This window comes from Danio aesculapii, chromosome 7, assembly GCF_903798145.1.
Source record: "Danio aesculapii chromosome 7, fDanAes4.1, whole genome shotgun sequence".
NCBI lineage: Eukaryota > Metazoa > Chordata > Actinopteri > Cypriniformes > Danionidae > Danio > Danio aesculapii.
The window spans coordinates 54,599,281-54,623,547 of record NC_079441.1 but is presented as its reverse complement, the minus strand read 5'-3'; the positions used below and the strand labels follow the sequence as shown (position 1 = coordinate 54,623,547).

The window sequence follows — 24,267 nt, the reverse complement described above, 5'->3', positions numbered from 1 at the left end:
TGCCACGTTCAAAGTCACTTAAATCACCTTTCTTTCCCATTCTGATGCTCAGTTTGAACTGTAGCAGATCGTTTTGTCCATGTCTACATGCCTAAATGCATTGAGTTGCTGACGTGATTGGCTGATTAGAAATTTGCTTTAACGAGCAGTTGGACAGGTGTACCTAATAAAGTGGCCGTTGAGTATATAATTAGGCAAATATTGCAAAATGAGAACTACGATTGGAAAAAAAACACAAACAAATCCAAGTCAAGTATGGAACGGGTTTGTATTGAAACATTTTAAACAGGCACACAGTGACAGCAGTTATTTCCATCCCACTCCAAAACAAACATTTGCTGTGATTTTAAATTGAACACAATAGTGTAACAGATGATAAATACATTCACATATCACAGGCTATTGGTTTCTTTAATTGCAATCTAAGTGAATAAAAATATACAACATCTTCTACAGAGTGAAGTTAAAATGGGTAAACAGTGAGAAGAATATTCAATGTGTTTCTTTTGACAGCTTAACTTAAGCAGTGCAATATAGCAAAATAAGATTTGTAAATGTGCGTATTTCAGTAATTCAGTGAGCTCCACAAAAACGAAATTAGACTAACAATAGATGAGGAATGTTCTGGGATCAATATAAGTTGTTTTTGGTTATCACTTCATTAAAAAAAATAATGCAGGTAGCAGGAGAACTTTAAACTACACTGTTTTAAAAGTATATCTAGAAGATAAACATTAAACATGAGATTATAATGTGCTAAAACTGTTAACTAACCTCATGTGTACAAACCTTAAACCAAATATCTCACCTCCTGTCCTATCAGCTTGTATATATGGTCACCAGATACCACAACAAGTCTTTACTATTGCAGTAATCTACAATGTACTCTACACAAACTACCTACAGGAATCGGTAACATATAAGTAGATATTTCATCTGCCTGAACATACAGTACTCCCAAAGCTAAAAGAATGATGTAATCTTTTTACAACTTAACAATTACTTACAAAAATACATCTTGTACATTTCTCTCACCACTCAGTCTTTCCATTATCTGCTTGATAATTGTCTATTATTGGTGCTGAACCATTAATAATGATTCTTGTTATCAGTCTGGAAAACAGTGTTTGTAGCTTAATATATTATTGTAAACTATTTAAAAATAATTGTTTTAAAAAGAAGACCCAAAATGTTCTATTTGAAATGGAATAATTATAATTAATTGCGTAAAATCAATCATATCCATGGTCACTTCCTTGTTTTTCATTTAGCCAGCCTGTGTATTTCCTGTCAACTGTCAGTATGTCATTGATTATTATCATTATTATTAGTTCCATCTAGTAGTAAAGTCCACAACTTTACATTTTAAACACATTGGGTCTCATTCACTAGTAAGTGCATAAGTTTATCGTATTTGTGTGCACATTTCAGCTTCTCCTGAAAACTTCTCCTTCTGTTAGTAAATGGAGTCTTTTAGGGTGTTCTCACACTAGGCACAGTTGTCTTGGACCGTGCTCAGGTCCTGCCTTCCCTCTCCCCCTTGCCCTGCCTTCCGAGCCTGAGCACGCTTATGAGACTGTTCAGTTAAGAGAAGCGCTCGCTCAGAACAGTGGAGATTGCTTTAGTTATATTGCTTTGTATTATTTTAAGTCGTTTGACAGTGACAGTCAGATCTTTTGCTGAACAGATCTACCACATTTGACGCTCATAAATGTTCATAAAAGTCGTCGTGCTGCCTGATTTATACTTCTGCGACAAGTGCATGCGTATGCTTCGGCACTGCCTTCGCGCAGTCCCATAGCCCTCGCCATGACTGACGCTGACCCGCACCTCTTGAAAAATGTAACCACACGTCAAGACGACGCGCAGCGCAAGCTCTGTGATTCATTAGCTTGGTAGCTGTGCCAAGTGTGGGCGGTGCTGAGAGCCGTGAGCCTGAAGCAGGTCGCACACCGGAAGTGCCGCGACACGGCGTGCACATGACAGTTAAAAGTATCACACACCAGACGCGGACATTCGCAAACTAATCAGATGGCGCTCGGTGCCTTTGTGTGTATCCTGATAGAAACCTATGTTTAGAAATCTGCTTCTGGTGTGCGACCTGCTTGGAGTGTTTACAAGTGTTGAGTCCCATGAAGGAGCTCCAGATGTTTTGTGTTTACCTTAAGATTAAAGTAGTTAAGCAGGTCGCACACCAGAAGCGCCGATTGGTAGCGCGTAGCGCCACGCAGCGCCATACATTTCAGAATTCTAAACATAGGTTTCTATCAGGGTACACACACCGGCGCCGCAAGTCGCCGGCTGCCCGCGGTGCCCAGTCACGACTCAGGACACTGTTCATTTCTCTGCCGCGCCACAGAACGCCATCTAAATAATTTCATGTTAAATATCATGCAAATGTGCGCGTCTGGTGTGTGATACTTTTAACTATCATGTGCACGCGTTTCCGGTGTGCGACCTGCTTTACTCGTCCGTCATGTTCCCGCCTCAGAATGAGCGAGTTTTAGCTACTTTTAGAGTTGAAGTCAGAATTATTAGCCCCCCTTTGATTTATTTATTTATTTTATCGTTTTTCCTTTTTTAAATATTTCCCAAATTGTTTAACAGAGCAAGGAAATTTTCACAGTATGTCTGATAATATTTTTTTCTTCTGGATAAAGACTTATTTGTTTTATTTTGGCTAGAATAAAAGCAGTTTTTAATTTTTTAATCCCCATTTTAAGGTCAAAATTATTAGCCCCTTTCAACTAATTTATTTTTGGATAGTCTACAGAACAAACCATCATTATACAGTAACTTGCCTAATTACCCTAACCTGCCTAGTTAACCTAATTAACCTAGTTAAGCCTTTAAATGTCACTTTAAGCTGTATAGAAGTGTCTTGAAAAATATCTAGTCAAATATTATGTACTGTCATCATGGCAAAGATAAAATAAATTGGTTATTAGAAATGAGTTATTAAAACTATTATGTTTTGAAATGTGTTGAAAAAAACCTTCTCTCTGTTAAACAGAAATTGGGGAAAAAAATAAACAGGGGCCTAATAATTCAGGGGCTAGTAATTCTGACTTCAAATGTACATCAATGTAACGTTCAGAAAAAAACATAACACTGGCAAAGAAACTCGACAAAGAGGAACATAACCTCACTGCCAGCTAGCGTCTCAGAAACACAAACAGGATGCAGAAGTATAAATACACGACTACACACGAGGCATGTGCCACTGGGTCACAGCGATCACTCGACGCAGAAATATAAACCAGCCTTGAGGAGGTTTGCTAAAGGTGCAGCTGTAATGCAGTGAGGGGGTTGTGTCTTTAATAAACTATGACAGTTTGGGTTCATTGAACAGTAAGACTGATTAATAAATCCATATCATACAGTCCTTTAAAAGTGACGTCGGGTCTTCAGTTTCACACTCAGGAGCGTTTTGCACTCACAGTACAAGCGTGCCGTGCCAAAGCCCAACCAAACCGCACTCTGGCACACCTCTTCCAACCGAGCCAGGGCTGGCCAACTGAACTGTGCCTGGGCCCAATTTGGAGCACTCACATTTGTAAAACAAACTGGGAAATGGGGGTCAAACATGGATTAGTGAATGTGGAGTCTTTTAAAGAAGCGCTTAAGTGCAAGAGGTTAGTCATTTACATAATGCACACCCAAACCAGCTCCATAAAAGGGCTTTCCGCAAAGTGGCCCTCATCCAGAGAGAGACAATTCTGCATTTCCATTGACACGTTGGGAGTGAGCATTTTCAGTTCAATCATATGGAAGTTGAGTGTAATACACAGTGTTTGTGTGTTGACGCGAATCTTCTCGCTGAATGAATTGGAAATGCACTCTGCTGTGCTCGCAATGTGCCCAGAGAATTTGCACCATTAGAGCAATTTGCAATTGCACCATTAGTGGCAATTTATTCAAGCGAGCGTGCATGCCTTGTTTGGACTTTTAATTATATATATTGTACACACACATGATTATTGCGTACGTTTTTTTTTTTGGTATATTCATTCATTTTCTTTTCAGCTTATCCCTTTATTAATCAGGGGTCACCACAGTGGAATGAACCGACAACTTTTCCAGCTCATGTTTTACGCAGCGGATGGCCTTTCAGCTGCAACCCAACACCAGGAAACACCTATACACTCTTACATTCACACACACACAACGGCCAATTTAGCTTATTCAATTCTCCTATAACATGTTTTTGGACTGTGAGGGAAACCGGAGCACCTGAAGAAAACCTACACGAACACAGGAAGAACATGCAAACTCCACACAGAAATGCCTGTTCCTGGGCTCAAACCAGCGACCTTGTTGCTGTGTGATGATTGTGCTACCCACTGCGTCACCATGCTGCCCTTTGTGGTATGTTTAAAATCCATTTTGTTATGGAAGGTTTTTGATGAATCATGATCTCCATATGCACATTTCATGCATACCTTGTTTGTAGACCTATTTAGTGGATGAGATGACCACTGTTTTCTATGACCGCATGTTCACTGTCAGCAGCGTCTGTCTGCGGCAAAATATGTTCAGGGCAAAGGAAAGTGCTCATCATAGAATTCTCATTACTTGTGTTGTCTATTCTATAGCGAGCTAGTTAATGTTATCACTGTATGCAACCTAAACATCAATGACAGCAGTAAAGTTTGCATAATTCTGAAATGTAGACGCCTCCTGCTAATCAACAGTGCATAATGCTCAGCTGCTGTTGTTGAATGAACCCTAAAGAGATTGTTCACCAAATAATCGGAATTCTGTCATTTATTCGTCCTTTACTTGTTCAATACCTGTTTGAGTTTCTTCTAGGTATTTTGAAAAATGTTGGAAAATGGCAGCCATTGACTTCCGTAGTATTTGTTTTTCCTGATATGTAAGTAAATGGTTATGAGTTTCCAGCATTCTTCAAAATATCTTCATTTTTGTCCAACAACAACAATTAAAAAATCATTAAAGGTTTGAAACCAACTAAAAGGGAGTAAATAATGAGCATTTATACATTTTTGGGTGAACGATCCCTCGTTTTTATGTTTAAACGACTAAATAAATGCTAGCTTTGACTATGCTTAGGTTATGATCCAACTAAGTATAATGCAAATAATGTTGGTAATGCTACTTCTGAAAAGTTTTCAGCCAGACTGACAGGTGACATTTCACCAGTTGTTTTCCGGCTGACTTAAGAGAGTTCCCTGCATGTGCTCAACTGATTCCAACTTTTGATTCCAACTGTAGTGTATCAAAATACCTTTCTGGGGTAATAGTCAGCGTGTCACGCGTGCTTTGGAAAGAACTTGTACTGAACCTGGAACATTCCTCTGAGTCAAGATGGTTTAGTCACAGTTTTAAACATCTATTCATCAGCTGGATTACTCGATCCCTCCATATTTTGCTTCTCCATCAAGTCTTTTACAACACTCTTGTTGTCTTGATTGAAGTAGACTGCAGTCTGCTACTTCTTTAACCCAACATTAACCTTTTAAAGCCTGCTCCAGTGTGCTTGGTGAAATGTCTGGAGCGGTCATGCGAGTGTCATTACACCAGTCATACAGTCCTTCAGTCTCAGGAAAAAGTGTGTGGAGTGATGGGAATAGTCCAAGGATGTAAGAACAGTTACAGTCCTCCATTTAGAAGCGCTGCTTCCTCTCCTTGTTCAGCAAGAATCTTCCAATTCTGCCTGTTCTTCCGGCAGCCCTCCAGCAGGGGGGAGCAGAACTCCGAGATCCCCGTCAGAGCCTGCGGGAGAGGACAATACAAAAACGATGTCAAAACAAGCACAATAACAGGCCATGTCCACACATATAGGGGTATTTTATAAACATGGTTTTCTCCGCTTTCATAAAAAAAATAAAAAAAAAGTAGCTTACTGTAATGCATTAAGTGCATGCTGAACCAACAGGTGGAGGTAAAGACACTTCTGCTAAGTTCACACCAAATGAGGAACTAAGTATATTTCGCGAGTAAAATGCATACAAGTCAATGCAAACAGCAGAGGCAAATTACCATCCCACAGTCAAACAACGTGGAATACGCTATACATTTGCTGTGAACGGGTGAAATTTGCCTCTCGCGTCTTCCAGCCATGGTGGCCAATCATGAGGTGAAAAACTCAGGTTGTAGAGTCCACACAGCTCATGTGTTCATGTGGACGGGCCTGAGAGAAATTAGCATTTTCTTCAAAGTCTCTGTTTTACAGAAGTTATTAACTCTATGTTCTCACCTTACGTTTAATCACAAACGATACTTCATCTAAAAATGCTGGGTTATTTCAACCTTTATTTAGGTTAAACAGATAGGTTATTTTTTAATTTCCTCGTGTTTTACCCAAATTTGGGTTGAAATAACCCAGCATTTTTTAGAGTGTACAAATAGACAAAATTAGTTGCCCCACTATAACATTTATATTCTTTTTCAAATATTTCCCATGTGATGTTTAACAGAGCAAGCAAATGTTCACAATATCTACTGTTATATTTCTCTTTTGGAGAAAAATTCTGTCAATTTGGCTGGAAACAGTCTGATACTGTTCACACTAGACGCGGAAGAAGCATGAAGCACGAGTGATTTACGGTAAGTCAATGCAAAGACGCGAATAGACATCCTGTGGCGCGACTGGCGCGGCATGAATTGCGCAAATGACACGATAAGCGTCATTCACTAACTGAATGCATTCTTTTGCTCCAAGAGTCGTCTTTTTCAAATGGCTTTTTATCGGCATCAAGTGATTTGTGCACTATTGTGCTATACCCGCATTTTGACAATTGATTTGACTCTACAAAAAAAGTGCCTGAGCATTAAGATCGTTGATACGATTGCTTAGGCTAATTTCAGAAAATGCATAGAGCTCTGTTCTTTTGATAAGAGTCTTATCTAAAAGTGAACAAAAATGCAGTGTGTTTTACCTCACGTTTTCAGAACTGAAAGCAAGTTCCACATCCAACATCAAAACCTTGATTACCATTAAAGTTCTTTTTCTTTTATTTCATTGCCATACATGTCTCTTCTTAATTCATAATCTGACTAATAATAGTTTACTCTGGACAAGTGCCACTTTGAAGCTGGTGTGGGCGTGTATTATGTAAATTACTAATTGTGTGCCCAAGGATGAGTAGAACAAAGGAATAGTAGAACAAGTTTAAGAACAAATTCTTGTGTGTATACACAAATATTAGTGAATAAGACCCAATATTAGTACCCCCTTAAGATTATTATCATTAAATGATCATTATTATTAAATGATTAATAATACAGAACAAACCAATGTTGTCTAATGACCTGCCTAGTTAAGCTAATAAACCCAGTTAAGCCTTTAGCACTTTAAGCGGAAAATTAATTTCTTGTAAAATACTATACTCTACAGTCATCATGGCAAAGACAACATAAATTGTTGTTAAAAAGTGCTGGAAAATATTAGAAAAATTGCTGTATTTACTAAGCAATTAGTAGAATAGGTGGGCAGAGGTTAATTTTTTTTTTTTATTCTGGATTAATCTTATTGTAATCTTGGAATTAATCTAGATTAAAAGGGCTCATTTGAATTCTGCCAAATGCATACAAAATATGTGTGCTACCCAAATAATGACTAAAAGTAAGTCTTTGAAAACGGGTTTCTCAAGCCAGGTGGCGCATTAGACCCGGGGCTCATCTCCTGTTTCTAAAATGCATCAAACTGCTTGAGAAACTAGCAATTCTAGTATGATAATTGATGATTATTACCTTAATCCGACTAAAGTCATAACTGAACTAAACAGGAATGGAATTAAGACGTGGAGTATGAATACAATAGTGGCATTATTGAAGTAAACACCGCAATCAAACTATTACCGTAATGTGGGACTTTTCACCATTTTTTCCAACAAGGTCCACACACCCGTGTATGTGGATCTTGTCAGAAAATATGGTGATACATGTCAGTAAAGGACAGCACACACATTGTAAAATGTGGACGTTTTTTTTCTTTCCATTCGGCGTGCATTATTAAATTCCATAACACTCTCACCAGTCCTTAGTTCTTATTTGCGTCACATACCCCAGTTTGACAAGAAGCATGAATGAAATGTTCGTGAGTGAATGAAACTGCCGAACTGCAGTTAAAGTCACCCAAAATTACAGGAAACTCTTACATGAAAGCATTTCACATAAACACCTTAATTATATTATTGTCTAATAAGGCAAATAACTAGATTACAGATGTCCATGTAAACGTAGTCAGTAGTGTCTTCAAAGTACGTGAAAGATTCAGAAGGGCACTTTTTTTGGTCAGACGGCTCACCGGTCAGGTATACATCCGCGCTAAAATATCAAGGTGAAATCATAGCTTGTGTAGAGTAGACCCAGCTCCTAATCCAACTTTGAAAATAGATTAACATCGATGTTTCTTTATCGTGCCATAAGAGTCTCGTGTTAACGCAGTACGTTAATGCCGATAACGGCCCACGAGTTTACTAGTTATATATATTTCATTCATGTCCCCGTATATATATATATATATATATATATATATATATATATATATATATATATATATATATATATATATATATATATATATATATATATATATTAGAACATTAAAACAATCTACAGGATATTTTAACTGACATCTCAAAGACAGATTACATTTAAATTATGTAAAACGATATAAGAGAACCTCTGTAAAACTTAAATCAAAATGTGCCTGAATTGTATTTCACAAAACTAAACTCACTGGTGAGCCGGTGTTTGTTTTTGCTAGAAGATTCATTTACAATAAAAACTTAATAAATCCGAAAAGAGAACATGTACCTCATACAACTGTGTACAAATGGCATCAATAAACGACACTTGCATGCTGGGAATTTTATCCTGTTTCTCCCTGTTCATCAGATCCTAGGAAAGAGTAAAGTTACTAGTTAGTCATTTTCACAGTTACTGGCCTGTTTCTAAGCACAAGTCTTCATAAAACACAATAAATCTTTCAATAAAAGAAGAGCTTACAATAGGTTCAATGTTTAGCTCTCTCCGCTCCTTATCACCTTGCTCAAAAAACTCTGTGGCAACCAGTTCTGCTATCTGCCGAGACACAAATAAATGTTATTAAATTGGTATTTTTTGGATTCACAATTTCTTAACTATTTCACTTTATCGTCACATCAAAGGTTGATCAATTACATGACACTTTCCTGTTTAGATATTAATTGGATTTCTCCACCATACACTTACAGGTTAGCTTATTTATGGCATTTGTGATTAGTCTGGATACAATGTTTCCATGTGACAGATATTACATTAATAATAATTCCTTACATTTATAAAGTGCTTTTCTGGACACTCAAAACTGCTTTACACATTTTTTTAGATGAAATCTTCTCATCCAACTGGATGACGCGACGGCAGCCATATTGCGGAGGGGAGACAGAGTGATGAAGCCAATTATGATATGGGGATGGTTAGGAGGCCACGATGAACAGAGGCCAGTGGTTAAATTTGGCCAAGATGACAGGGTTAAACCCCTACTCTTTTTCAAAGGACATTCTGGGATTTTTAAAGACCATAGAGAGCCAGGACCTCGGTTTAACGCCTCATCTGAAAGATGGCACTCTATACTGAGCAGTACAGAGTCCCCCTCAATATACTGGGAGAGCCCTTAACACCACTTCTGGCAGCAACGTAGCTTTCCAATGTGGTTCTCATCCAGTTACTGACTAGGTGCAGCCCTGCTTAGCTTCAGTGGGCGACCATATGAGAGTTGCAGAGAGCTAGCTGTCGGCATATATCCACATTTCCCTTATTTACAAACACCTTAACCCTTGTGTGCTATTTATGGATGTTTTCATTCACTATGGGGTGATTTTGAGTCTTAAAGAGCCCCTATTATGGGTTTTTAAAAATGACCTTCCATGCAGCACTATGTGAATGAAATTGATTGATTTCTTTTTTTTTGTGATCAAAGTTTTTTTTGACTGGTTTAACAAAATAAAAGACATTCAAACAAACAAACAGGGGAGAGAGAGCAACAGACATATCAACAATTTTCAATCTGAAAAAAAGAAGAAAGAAAAACTTTACATGGTCATTTTTTTATATAGTCCATATTTGCTTCCATAAATGCTGGAAGAAAAACATTGCCATGCATGAATGATACTAGGTCTAGCCTTATTAATTTGTAAATTGATTGATTTCTTAACGAAATAGTTGACTCAAAGTTGAATACAAGAATCATGTTGGGTTCGGATCTTTTGCCTGAATGCATTGACGTCGATGGGGTACATCACCAAATGGGTAGTACCGGATCCAGTAAAATGTGAACGCACCTTTCCCTTCAGACACTAGCGGAACGCGGGGGATCATGGGACTGATCATGACACAAAGATGACAATCACTGACAGATGGAGATTCGGCTGCGGGGGGAATAAAGTTCATTTTCAGTAAAGCCAACAATGTGCTGTGATTCTTCCTGTCATTATTCTGATTTTTAACGCAATAAACTATGCTACAATGCGGGATTTGTTGGCCGTTTGCTATTAAAGGAAGGAGCAGCAGAGACTATTATGTATGGGACTTTGTCAGAATTTGACAGTTACTGACTTTGTCAGTAACTGTTAGTTCATATGGACCAGTTTCTTCTTCCTCCGGATAATATAACATGTAAGTGAGATTAAAATTGTTGCCTCATTTTGTGTAGTTTGCTAAATATGTATTTAATTGTGTGCTTTAACTTGTAATAGCTCTGCGCGGCTTGTAATCACATATCTATTATAGATGAGTGCTTGTATTGCATCTCTCAGGTTAAATCGGTATGGGCTGTTTCACATATTGCATCCAAAATCATGGTGACATTGTGATGTGTGCTTCTTGCTTTAGCGATTAAATGTGTTTCTGAACTTGCGATCCTCTGCCGTTTGTCTTTGCTATGGCCACCATCAGCTGTTCATACACACACAGCGTGGTCAATTTTCAAAATTGTTCAACTTTTGCCACTGTGTGGATTAATACTGAATGTGTGTTGTTGTTATTACTTGGGGTTAGCCCTAAGAGTATTGTTAATATATGCTGGTGTTTAACTGCATTGGTTTATTGCATTCTTGCATTGAGCTCTCACATACTCTCTGTCTCGCGCTGAACGCAGTCGACCAATCACAACCGACTGGGTCATCGGACCAATCAGCGCAGATTACCATCGTGCTAAGGAGGGGTTTGGGAACAAATGAATTAGCAAATCATTTGGGGGTTTTTGGGATAATTAGGTAAAAATAAATGCATATTATAAGACACAAAGTGTTTTTATGACCTTGCATGCATATCAGCCTGTTGTTGGAGACCTCCAAAACCAAAATATGACCATTTAGAATGCAAAATAGGGGCTCTTTAATTTGGCCACACCTTTCTCCATGTTTCAGCAAATGAAATGATTTTTTGTGACAACTCTTATTTTGACATATTTTGGGGAAATGCGTTGAAATTTTTCAACAATTGAACAATAAACTTTGGGGAAATTTACTATCCTTTCGTTATGTTGGTGGCTGTTTTTGCGCCATTGACTACTATTATCATTACATGACTTTTTTTTTTTTTTTGCAAAGCCATGACACCATATAATCATAAAATCATGATTGTCGCTGGATTTCGCTGTGGGAAGAAGTACAATTGTAAAATTTAATGTTGCTCAGACCTGTATAAAGGTTTAATTCTGCCAACTGATGATCAGCAGTAAAAATGACACATTTTACCTCTTCCCGACAGGGAAAACCAGCAACAATCAAGAATGAATGCTTATATTTTGTCATGGCTTTGCAATCAAAAAATGTCAATTACAATGGGAGTCAAAAACAGCAACAAACATAACGAAAGTAGAACAGTACACATAGGTTAACTCATAATGGTTGTATTGTAATAACATCCTCATTTTGTAAAGATTCTTTGGAACAATAATTATCATGAAAAGCCCTATACAAACAAACTTGAAATTAATTTATCTTAATATCCTTCTGTCTGTGTAACAACAGCATGTGAATCAATGCGTATGCTAATGTTATAATTACCATTCAGTTCAAACCAACCACAAAAAAACAAACAAAGCACACATTGGGTACTGCTGGATGTTTGTTAGTGTGTCATTTTGAACAACTGCATGCATGCATATGCTGTAAATAATAAGCCTGTTTATAGGTCTTCAGTTGCGTCACTCTAGATTATAGAGTGATCCTGGATGTTTTATGAGAGGGTGAAGGTCTGAATTGTGACCATTTTAGTTGGGCTAAGAAGAGCTGCAGCTGCACCTTCACCCTCAGCTAATTAGCAAACAAGCTTGTTAATTACCGAAGAGAGAGAGAACATTCATGGAAATGAGTGAGAGGAGATAGTCATGATGTCATAAAACAGAGGATTAATAGAACATATATACAGAATGTGTTCTTAAACTTTCCAAAGCAATGAAATATGTTACACCAATTACAAGTTTAAATATTTTGTAAACACAACTTGTTAAAGGATTAGTTCACCCAAAAATTAACATTAAGTTAATAATTACTCACCCTCAGTTGTTCCAATTCCCTGAGAACTTTGTTCATTTTTCGAACGCAAATTAAGACATTTGATAATCCAAGAGCTCTCTGTCCTTTCATAGTCAGCAATGGTACCAATAAAGGAACCAAAAACATTGTTAAAACCTATGTGAATTCAGCGGTTCAACTGCAATCATACGAAGCTCAATGAACATTTTTGTGCACCAAAAAACTGTAAAAAAAACAACAACTTTGTTTCACAATGGGCTCTATTTTAACAACCCAGGCGCAAAGTCTGAAGCACCTGGCGCAAAAGCATTATGGGTGTGTCTGAATCCACTTTTGCTATTTTAAGAATGGAAAAATACTCTCCCCAGCACATGGTCTAACAGGGTTGTGCTTGTTTTCTTAATGAGTTATGGGTGTATTTTGAGCATAACATGCATTAAACCAATCAGAGTCTCGTCTTCTATTCCCTTTAAGAGTTGGTTGCCTCGCACCATGGTGAATTTGCTATTTACATGGCAGACTTTGTAAGTGGAAAAACTGATCGCTTAACTATCGAGAAAACAATTAAACAGAGCATCTGCAGCGCGAGGATAAAGAATGAGCCTCCTCCATTCGGTCTCTTTGCTATCTCTTTACTTTACTTCTTTACTTTTGTGGATAAGGAAACTGTGTTGTACGCACTCCACTAAAGACATCCACTAGCCTACATATTTAATTTAGTTTAAGTACAAAGATTTGTTTCAAAACTATGTCTAAATTCAGTTCTAACTTCCAGCAAATGACTAAATGGACAATGATAACGAAGTGTGGTCAAACAACTGAGTTATATCCAAACACATGTCCCATTCTTATAGCCCATATGGTGATGCATACGTCTCCAAAACCCGACAGGTGGACAAATCTAAACTTATTTTTATTAAAACAAATATAAATATGCATATAATAAATAATACTGCTAATAATAACATTATACAAAAGCAAGTTGTCATAAATAAACTAAAAAAGCCCCCTGACATGAAGAAGGCATGGAGGCAGTGGATTTATATATATGTAGAAAATAATAATTTTTGTAACATTTTAATCCTTTAAATGTTTTTATTTGTAAGAATATTTGTGTATTGCTGTACATCCTGTATGTATTAAGCAATATGTAAGTGTTTGAACCCTTACAGATACATAACTTGCTCTGCGCTGGACTTTAGACCTGCTTTCAGCTGGTCAATAGCACAGTCTATTTTAGTTCCTCAAAATAGCAACGTGCCAACAATTCGCCTTAAAACACCTCCTTTGTAGACCAGCACACCCATAAGTCCACAAAGTGGCTCAAATGGATTTTCTATTTAAACAATGTGGCGCAAAACAAGAAAATTAGGGTTGCGCTGGTCTAAAAAAAGCATCAAATCACACCAAACATGTCTTGTGCCTTATTGCGCCGGTGAATGATAGGGCCCAATGTTTTTGCTTCTGTTTACAACAGGGAATACCACGTTATGCCATTTATGCCATTATAATCAGCAATGCAACAAGCACTGTATTGCCCATAATAAACATGATGCGGGACCTGATGCAGAGAAGACAAAGTCGTTTTTACAGTATATTTGGTGCACATAAGTGTTCTTGGAGCTTTGATTGATTAGACTTGGACCACTGAAGTCACACAGAAGGTTTTGACCATGTTTTTGTTTCTTTTTCTGAACTTTGAATGTCGTGTGACCATTGATGTATATGGAGGATGAGAGAGCTCTCGGATTTCATCTAAAATATTTTCAATTGTGTTCTGAAGATAAACGAAGATCTGAGGAGACTGGAATAACATGAGGGTGAGTAATCAATAACAGAATTTTCATTTTGTGATGTCAAAATACATATAAACTGATATTCACTAAATAATGCTCAATTTGCTGAAATATGAAGTGTTTTAGAATAATATAAATAGAAATTTATATAATTTTTATTATAAGTTATATTGTTTTTTATTATTACTATTATTATTATTATAAATGGAGTATATAAATTATGTGTAGCTTTACCTTCTTCTGAACTGGCCATGGTTTTGTAATAGCAGATATATCGCATGCTGTCATCAGCATCGACCTACAGAAAATGATAACACCATAATTAAGAAATATATATGCAATAAGCTAAACAATAGCACATTAAGTTATTGACCGAAAGCTCACCTTAATAGATCTCGGTGGCAATCATCTTCCCATTCAAACTGACTGTTCTTAGCTAGCTCGAAGAATTCTGTTCTTTTTCTGCAGACAGACAGCATTATGAACAGACAACACAAAATGGATTATAATCAGCTCCAGTGAGCTCATATAATAAATCTCTTTTCAGGCTCTCTCAAAGGGCTTCCGACTGTGCATGACATCTGGTACCTACTTCATGTAGACAGCCAGGTCAGTGGCCAAAATAGCCTTCTCAATCATCTTCAGTGTCGCCTTGTACTCATCCAGGGAAAGACCGCTCAGAATCTGATTACCCTGAGAGAGAGAGAGAGAGAGAGATTTTGTCTATATTATTATGCAAATGAAGACAGGGACAATATGACCATACAAAAACACTACATTGTTATTTTCATGCTGGTCTTTTATATAAATGATGTGGTTTCTTGCTGTGAAACATGAATCAGGTCAACATTATGTCAGCAGATGGGGCTTTTAAATTGACACCATTATGACAGATAGATTTTAAATCAAGACTATAGATTATATTGATCTGGCCATATAACGTTTCTTTGCATGACACATTGATGTTACACTACAGAATAACTTTGTCTGCATTTTCTAGGAAGTTGAGAAATAACTCTTTAAAGTGTTAGTTCATCCAAAAAATCTGATATTAATCACTTAGCATAATGTTTTCCATATCACAAGACCCTTTGTTCATCTTCATAGCACAAATTAAAATATTTTAGATGAAGATATACTCTCACCGGCTACTTTATTAGGTACACCTTACTAGTTACTGGGTGGGACCCCTTTTTTGCCTTTAGAACTGCCTTAATCCTTCATGGCTTAGATTCAACAAGGTACTGGAAATATTCCTCAGAGATTTTGGTCCATATTGACATGATAGCATCATGCAGTTCAACCCGGTACTTGTAAGGTGTATCTAATAAAGTGGCCAATGAGTGTAGATCTAAGTGGGACTGTTATTTTGAGTATCGCTAATGTAACAGACACAAAGTAACTTATCTAATCACAGCCAGTTCCTCTAAACACAGGAAATACAAATTATAAATTTATTCAACATATAACTCAGAAACAAACTAGGTTACTCGGGGTCAAATTGTATTAAAAGTTCATAACCTTTCTAAATAAGGTAAAAAGAGAGCTTTTCATTCAATGGACAAATCCTAGAGTTGTACATGGACAAGTTAAACCATTTCTGAAGAACCTGACATGTAGATATCAGAGAACAATTTAACGCACATTTAACGACAGCATTAAAAAAATAGGGTGTCTCATTAAAAAGATAGTTGATCACTCATACCTGTACAGTAAATAAGTTTAATACTTGAGACAGGGGAGCATTTAAATACTTAAATACCTTTAGGACCAATGTTTTTTTCTGAACAAATGCTACATTGCAGGGAAAGTGATGAACACTGATGATATCAGCATGTTGCCATCACACAATCAAGCTCCTAGACAATGAGAAAAGCATGGCTATCTTATTGAATTTGCTGAATGTGAATGAGGATGATTATTCCACGTGCCCTAAATGTGCCCTAAAGAGTTTCTTCTAAAATACAGATCCTTGTTATGTGCAAAATCATATTTCTAATGCAGGAGTGAATTACTCTTATCAGGAGTAGAGTCAGAGGTCAACACATTACAGGTTTACTATTAATGTTATTTATTAATAACATTAACAAAACGACACTTCCGCTGAACTGCTATGCCATTATAAATTCACTACGTTTAAGAGCTGGTTTGTTAAAAATTAATGATCTTCACTGCCTGATTGAGATATGATATCAAGTGGGTTTCACACCAGACAAGAATTGATTTTACCATAGTATTTTCAAAAAGAGTTTCAATGCTTGCCTGCTGCTTCTGATTGCACTTGCATTAAAACAGCCTTTTATACGCTTGAACAGCTTAATGAATGCTTAGGCCTATTTAAAAGAATATAATTTGATTAATATATTCTGTAAAAGAAACTTCATGAAATCGAAAGTCACATCAAGCTTTCACCAAAAGTTTATTGTTGGCTGAAAAACAATTGCTATGCACATAGCCCATTGGAGCCCATTGGTTCATGGATTTTGAAGATGCCGTCAATGGATTTTTCTATTAAAACAATAAAATGTTGGCTACATGGTGGCTCAGTGGTTAGCACTGTTGCCTCACAGCAAGAAGGTTGCTGGTTCAAGTCCCGACTGGGCCAATTGGTATTTCTGTGTGGAGTTTGCATGTTCTCCCCGTGGGTTTCCTCCGGGTGCTCCGGTTTCCCCCACAAGTCCAAAGACATGCGCTATAGATGAATTGAAGAAACTAAATTGGCCGTAATGCATGTGTGAGAATGTGAGAGTGTATGGGTGTTTCCCAGTACTGGGTTGCTACTGAAAGGGCATCTGCTGTGTAAAACATATGCTGGTTAAATACCCCTGATAAATAAAGAGACTAAGGGCGTACTCACACTATGTACAGTGGCCTTGAACCGGGCCGAAGCACGCTTGTCCCCCCTCCTATATCCCTTGACGGCCCGCACATGGCATTCGGGCCTGAGCACGCTTATGTCATCGATGATGCGCTGTTCAGTAAGCGCTTTCGCTCAGCACAGTGGAGATTTCTTTAGTTATATCGGTTTAGTTAGAATGTAAGAATGATTAATAAACACATATGAAACAGTCCCTTAAAAGTCACATCTCGTCTTCAGTTTCGGCCTCAGGCGCGCTTTGCACTCACACTAAAGAGTACCGCGCCAAAGCCCAAGTGAACCGTGCTCTGGCACACCTCGTCCAACCGGGCCAGGGCCGGACAAATGAACCGTGCCTGAGCCTGATTCAGAGCACTCACACTTCTCAAAAGGTCCGGGATACGGGCCTGGGCACAGTTCGGACAGCATAGTGTGAGTACGCCCTTAGCCAAAGGAAAATGAATGAATGAACAATAAAATGTTTAGTCTACCAAGACTTTTGTTTATTAGTTACTATTATTTTCCCTAACACATTGCATATACAGTACATTTATCTGTCTGTCTATAAACTACTTACAGGGCTGTTGAGAATCATGAGACACTGGTCAAAGTGGTGATGCTCCATTGTGGAGTGGCAGTACAGCTGGGCCAGTGGATGGTCACTTCTGTCAAAACAGTGAAAGAGGCTTATTTTTACATACAGAAATAACATATCTGGCACATCAAACTAAAGTCAGCACAAACCTTTTTATGTAAGAGTTGTTGACCCCTCGGTGGTCCAAATCATGACTCAATGTTGCAATCATTAAAGCTAAAGTCTCCAAATCACTCAGATTATTCTGTTAATGAAAACACAATATTTTGGTTAAACATATGCAGGAACAGTCATTACACCAAATCCTCTGACAAATTAAACACATTAATAAATTATTATAAGACAAGACTGTGAAGGAGATAATGGTAAAATTCTCTTTTAAGGTGCCCTTGTTACATATGTTCCATGTAATTACCATAGTAATTACAATTAAACATAATTACATGCAACTCAACCTAAACCTCACCCACATTTTAGTAAAATCCATATAGTAAGCACATGGGTAATACTTTACTTGAAGAGGTGTTCATAAGTCTGTCATGAAACCTATATAAACATGACATGACACACGTCATGAATGTGAATGAGATTTTTTGCATGCTTGTGACAATGATTCGTATAAAGAATCATTTGCTCAGTTATGTCATTTTAGATGACATCTTGACAAACAAATACATCATAACCAATCTTCATCTTTGTCATAACTTATTATTACCAAGACTATGGAGAGAGATTAGACTCAATAATATTTCATGCAAAAGACACGATGTACACATGCGTAGCCAAATTCACGTACGTAAAATATTTATTTATACTTACAAAAACAATTCACATGCACAAAATAAAAATACATTTTCATAAAACACGTTTCACAAATGCAAAACACCATTTGCAAATATATAAGAGTGTACAAAAAGTTTTGAATGTTTAAAATTCACGAGTTCATCCTGAATGAGAATGTGCAAATCCTCTCTCACGTACGACTCACCCTGAATACGAGTGTGTGCATTTTTGAGACTTTCCTGCCAGAAATAGGCAACTCGTACCTCTCAGGCAATCAGATGAGAGCTGTACTCGATGTCAACCACTCTGCGCTCCTTTTGCGCAGTCTGTTCCTCTAACCAACATGGCGGATACTCCTGTAAGTCAATACTGTTTCCTACTAGTTTGTGTAAACGCTTTTTATAGTAGAATCTGAGTGTATTTTCAGTAACTCAATAGAAAAGTGCTTGTGTTAAGTCTAAGCTAATTTAAGTGTATAGTAATAAATGTGCAAAGCATCTTGTATTAGCCGCCATGTTGTAATTTGAACAAACCTTGTTGTTTAAATTATGTTATGTCAGGGAGTTGTGATTGGTTGAACAGTAAGCTCGCATCTTATTGGCTACAGGGCACGAGTGACTCACGTGGGAGGTGTGTGCTGACAGGAAAGTCTCAAAAATGCACACACTCGTATTCAGGGTGAGTCGTACGTGAGAGAGGATTTGCACATTCTCATTCAGGATGAACTCGTGAATTTTAAACATTCAAAACTTTTTGTACACTCTTATATATTTGCAAATGGTGTTTTGCATTTGTGAAACGTGTTTTATGAAAATGTATTTTTATTTTGTGCATGTGAATTGTTTTTGTAAGTATAAATAAATATTTTACGTACGTGAATTTGGCTACGCATGTGTACATCGTGTCTTTTGCGTGAATTATTATTGAGTCTAATCTCTCTCCATAAGACAACCTAACTTGTCATAAATCTGTCATAAACATGATTGTCATGATGCATAATTGTGTCATGAATATTTTTCAGATCACATTTTCAGTGGGTAATTTATACCAGCATCATTCATATTGCATAACATTAATATTTACAAAATAAAAAAAAATGATGACAGTGTAATAAAATTTATGACATTTCTAATGGCTTCATGATAATCATTTTTATGACTGATTTATGACAAGTTTTGCTGTTTAGAAATTTTAAGCTGTCATGACAAAGACAAAAACAGATTGTGATGTCTTTTGTTAAGTTGTAATAACAAACAATGCCATCTTTGCATTTAAAATGTCATAACTGAGGGAATGAAACTGGTCTCTATTTTAATTTATCTAGGTGCAAAGTCTAAAGCACATGGTGAAAAAGCATTAAGAGCGTGTCCGAATCTACTTTTGCTATTTTAAGGAAGCAAAATTACGTTCTGCACCCTGGTGCATGGTCTAACAGGGTTGTGCTTATTCTCTTAATCAATGTTATGTTTGTATTTTGAGTATAATGCGCATTAAACCAATCAAGTGTCTCATTTCACATACCCTTTATGAATCAGTTGTGTCGCGCCATGGCGCATTTGCTATTTACATGGTGGCAGGGGTGTAGCAGACATTTTCAAAGTGAGGGGGATGGCTGTATGAGATCATATGTTCATATAGTTATTAATCACCTGTTTCTAAATGGTCTGTCTCTAAAAGTGAGGGGTACGGATCCCCCCGTCAACCCCGGTTGCTACGCCCCTATATGGCAGCCTTTGTAAGTCTAAAAACTGAATGCTTCACTAGAGAGAAAACTGTTAAACAGACCATCTGCACAAGGATAAAGAACTCCTTTACTTTCGTGGATAAGGAAACAGTGTTGTACGCACTCCACTGAAGACATCCACTAGCCTACATATTTAATATAATTTGTTAAGCACAACCATTTGTTTCAAAACTATTCCTAATTCAGTTCTAATTTGCAGAAAAGAAATAAATGAACAATAATAATGAAGTGTGGTCAAACAACTGAGTTATGCATATAATAAATAATACTGCTAATAACATTATACAAATGCAAATTTACATGAATAAACTGAAAAAAAACCTGACATGAAGAAGGCATGGAGGTACTGGTTTTTTATTTATGAAGAAAATAATAATTTTTGTGACATTTTAATCCTTTAATTTTTTTCCTATGTAAAGATATTTGTGTATTGCTGTACATCCTGTGTGTTTTAAGCAATGTGTAAGCATTTGAACTCGCATAGGCGCATAACACCCATGAGTCCACAAAGTGGCTCAAATGGATTTACTATTTAAACAACGTAGCGCAAAACGTGAAAATTACTGTTGCGCTGGTCTGAAAATACCAACAAATCACGCTATAAACGTCTTGCGGCAGGTGTATGATAGGGCCTTTAATGACAGTTGTTATAAGTTATAAACTCTCTTTTTACATTCATGACATGTGTCAGGTCATGATTATAAAGGTTTATGTCTTATGAACGCCCCTTCAAGTAAAGTGTTACCAGTATGTGTAACACGCTAATATTACTCAGCAGATACATGAACTGTTACATTGTAACAAGGACACCTTAAAATAACACGTACCAAAAAAAAAAAAATCCATGCCATCCAAAAACAAATTAGGTCATATTGTGTATCCAATTAGAATTCAGCTGGAATGTCACAACAAGGCTTTACTTATACACTCACTGGCCACTTTATTAGGTACACCTGTCCAGCATGACAATGGGTTCACTGTATTCAAATGGTCACCAGAATCAATACAATGGAGCACCTTTGAGATGGTGACCTTTGTGGTCGAATGGGAGATTTGCATCATGGATGTGCAGCCAACAAATCTGCAGAACTGTGATGCTATCATGTCAATATGGAGCAAAATCTCTGAGGAATATTTCCAGTACCTTGTTAAATCTATGCCATGAAGGATTAAAGCTTAAGGCAAAAGGGGGTCCAACCCGGTACTTGTAAGGTGTACCTAATAAGGTGGCCTGTGAGTGCAGTTCTCAAGTCATAAAACACCAGCCGTAAACAAACTATTCACAGTGATACTATGTAGTTGCAAGTAATTGCAAAAGTTGATAACATTAAAATACAGTAAATTTTTGAATTCACCATTAAAAAATGAATAAAATACAAACTGAAAGCATGCATTTTCCAGCAGCCTAAGCAGGTGTATGAATGCAAATGATTAACTACCACTGTAAACAACAGAAGACATTTATAGTGTAACGCATAATAAAACCGTTCTGCCAGTTTCATTTTTGTTTATAACTATAAAACGGTCTCTCCGTAAAAGAGAGCAGTCTGAGGCTCTGGCGTTTTCAAAAAAACAATTACTGCAAAATGAAAGGAAAAGTAAAGGTTTTTTATCAAAGTTTTAATACATTAAAGTGATAAAAATGTACCTAGTTGTTTTCTGTCCTAGTTACTGTTTAGTTACAGGGAACATACACAATGTGTTAATAGGTGTCAGCATGGTTACTTATTTGTGAACTGAAGGTGAAGTCGTACGCCATAAGCTTGCTGACGTGACCCTTGGGTTTGTGATGCTTGTTATCAAGGCCACTGACCTGAACACGGCCAGACTTCAGCACAGCAAACATGCACTGGGAGGTGTTAAAGGCATGTCTCCAGTTGTGGTAGACCACATTCTTCCTGTAGTTCTTCTTGACACTTAAGATCCACTGACACAAACTCTGCAATGGGAAAAGGTTAACCAGTTAATTTTATAGGCATAAAAACCCTGATTGAAGAAAAATACAGTTGTGCTGGGAGTTCTACAACCCCAAATCAGAAAAAGTTGGGACAGTATGGAAAACGCAAAAAAAAAAAAAAAAGTAGTGATTTCTAAATTTACTTTGACTTGTATTTTATTTCAGACAATACATCAAACATTATTTAATGTGTTCCTCATGATTTATGTTTATGTTTTATGGTTTATGTTTTTTTTTTTCAAAATAAACACGTATTTCAATTTTAGTTCTTGCAACACATATCTTTTGTAATTTGTAATGTGTGCAGAATGTGGTTTTGCATTGTCTTGTTGAAATATGCATGGGTGTCCCTGGAAAAGAAGGCAGCATATTGTGCTCCAAAATCTCTCTGTACTTTTTAGCATTAATTTGTGCCATCATAGAAGTGCAAGTTACCCATATACCATGACAAACCCTGGTTTTTGGACTAGTTGCTGGTAACAGTATGAATGATCCTTTTCTTCTTTGGTCTGGAGCACACAGCGTCCATTTTTCCCAAAAAATACCTGAAATACTGATTCATTTGACCACAGTACACATTACCACTGTGTGATGGTCCATCCCATAGGCTTCCTAGTCCACAAAGTCAACAGCACTTTTGGATACTGTTAACATAGGGCTTCCTTTTGACACAGTACAGTTTTCACTGACATTTGTGGATGTAACTACTTATTGTGGTACTTGACAAAGGATTCCCAAAGTAGTCCAAAGCCCATGTGGTGATATCGCTTATAGATGAATGATGATTCTTAATGCAGTGCGTCTGAGGGATCTGAGATCATGGTTGTTACTCAGGTTTGCGTCTTTGTCCTTTACGCACTGAAATTCCTTCAGATTCCTTGAATCTTGTAATGATGTTATGCACCGTTAAAGGTGAAATATCCAAATGTCTTCCTATCTTTCTTTGAGGAACATTGCTTTTAAACATTTCAATCATTTTCTTACACATTTTTTACCAAACTGGTGATCCTCGGCCCATCTTTGCTCCTAAAGGACTTGACCTTTCTTGGATGCTGCTTCTGTACCAAATCAATATTACAATCAACTGTTGACATCACCTGTTTTAAAACTCAACATAATTTAACCAATTTACCTGATTACTAGCCTTAAATTGCTCCTGTCCCAACTTTTTCGGAATGTGTTGCAGGTCTGAATGACAGGAAAGGGTGTATATTTACAAATGAAATGAAGTTGACCAGACAAAACATGAAATATTTTGTGTTCATATTGTCTGCAATGAAATACAAGCCAAAGTAAATTTGGAAATCTCTATTTTAATTGCGCTTTCCATACTGTCCCAACTTTTTCTGATTTGGGGTTGTATTTTTTTTAAGCCAAAACCTCAAAACATTACAGCAGTTAACACATTTTTTTTTTTTTTTGCGAAATTGTTGTTGAATATTTGTGAAATGTCTGATATATGGGTAACTTTATTTTACAATATTGACATATTTCACTATACAGTTATTTAAATAGTTAGTTATTCCAGCAAATCTACAAAAGGGTTCAAATGAATAAATCTTTATTGCTTCATTAATGAAAATGACTTTCATTATTTGAATCTTGCTAAATATTGTCACAGTCACCAGCGATCCAGCCTGTACAGATCGCTGGTAAACACAGTTCGCTAACGAACTACAAATTTTCCCACAAAAGAACTACAAGATCCAGTCATACACCACTCACACACCTGGCCTAGATCCTGTCTGATTGCAAACACATTCACAGCTGAAGCCGCTCATGAACTGATTACATGGACTTTAAAGAGAGCCCTCACACACACATCTGTGCTAATTGTGACATTACAACACATTTCTTTGCCATGTTTTTGACCCTCGCCTTATTTGTTTGTTTATGTTGTCTGCTGCCAGGCTGTACTGACCCATCACCTGTGTTTTTTGACTACAACTCTGGATTTGCCTTCATACATCTGTTTGCTCCTGATTGTGACCGTTGCTTTCCTGACCATTCTCAATAAACCTGCATTTGTATCCGCACCTCATCA

The 24,267-nt window shown here is 37.0% G+C and overlaps 1 protein-coding gene across 2 annotated transcripts in view; it reads right to left on the bottom strand.

Annotated features, from left to right (window-relative positions):
- Nucleotides 1-260: 260 nt before the first annotated feature.
- pde5ab (phosphodiesterase 5A, cGMP-specific, b) overlaps nt 261-24,267 on the bottom strand; it is a 77,518-nt gene continuing 53,511 nt past the window's right edge. For both annotated transcript variants that reach the window (XM_056462183.1, XM_056462184.1), the window contains exons 13-21: nt 22,080-22,205; nt 17,889-17,983; nt 17,722-17,809; nt 14,880-14,980; nt 14,672-14,749; nt 14,522-14,585; nt 8,977-9,051; nt 8,785-8,868; nt 261-5,736 (exon numbers count right to left, since the gene is read on the bottom strand). In XM_056462183.1, the coding sequence (XP_056318158.1) occupies nt 5,614-5,736; nt 8,785-8,868; nt 8,977-9,051; nt 14,522-14,585; nt 14,672-14,749; nt 14,880-14,980; nt 17,722-17,809; nt 17,889-17,983; nt 22,080-22,205 (834 nt within the window). In that variant the 3' untranslated portion in view covers nt 261-5,613. The remainder of the gene's footprint in view (nt 5,737-8,784; nt 8,869-8,976; nt 9,052-14,521; nt 14,586-14,671; nt 14,750-14,879; nt 14,981-17,721; nt 17,810-17,888; nt 17,984-22,079; nt 22,206-24,267) is intronic.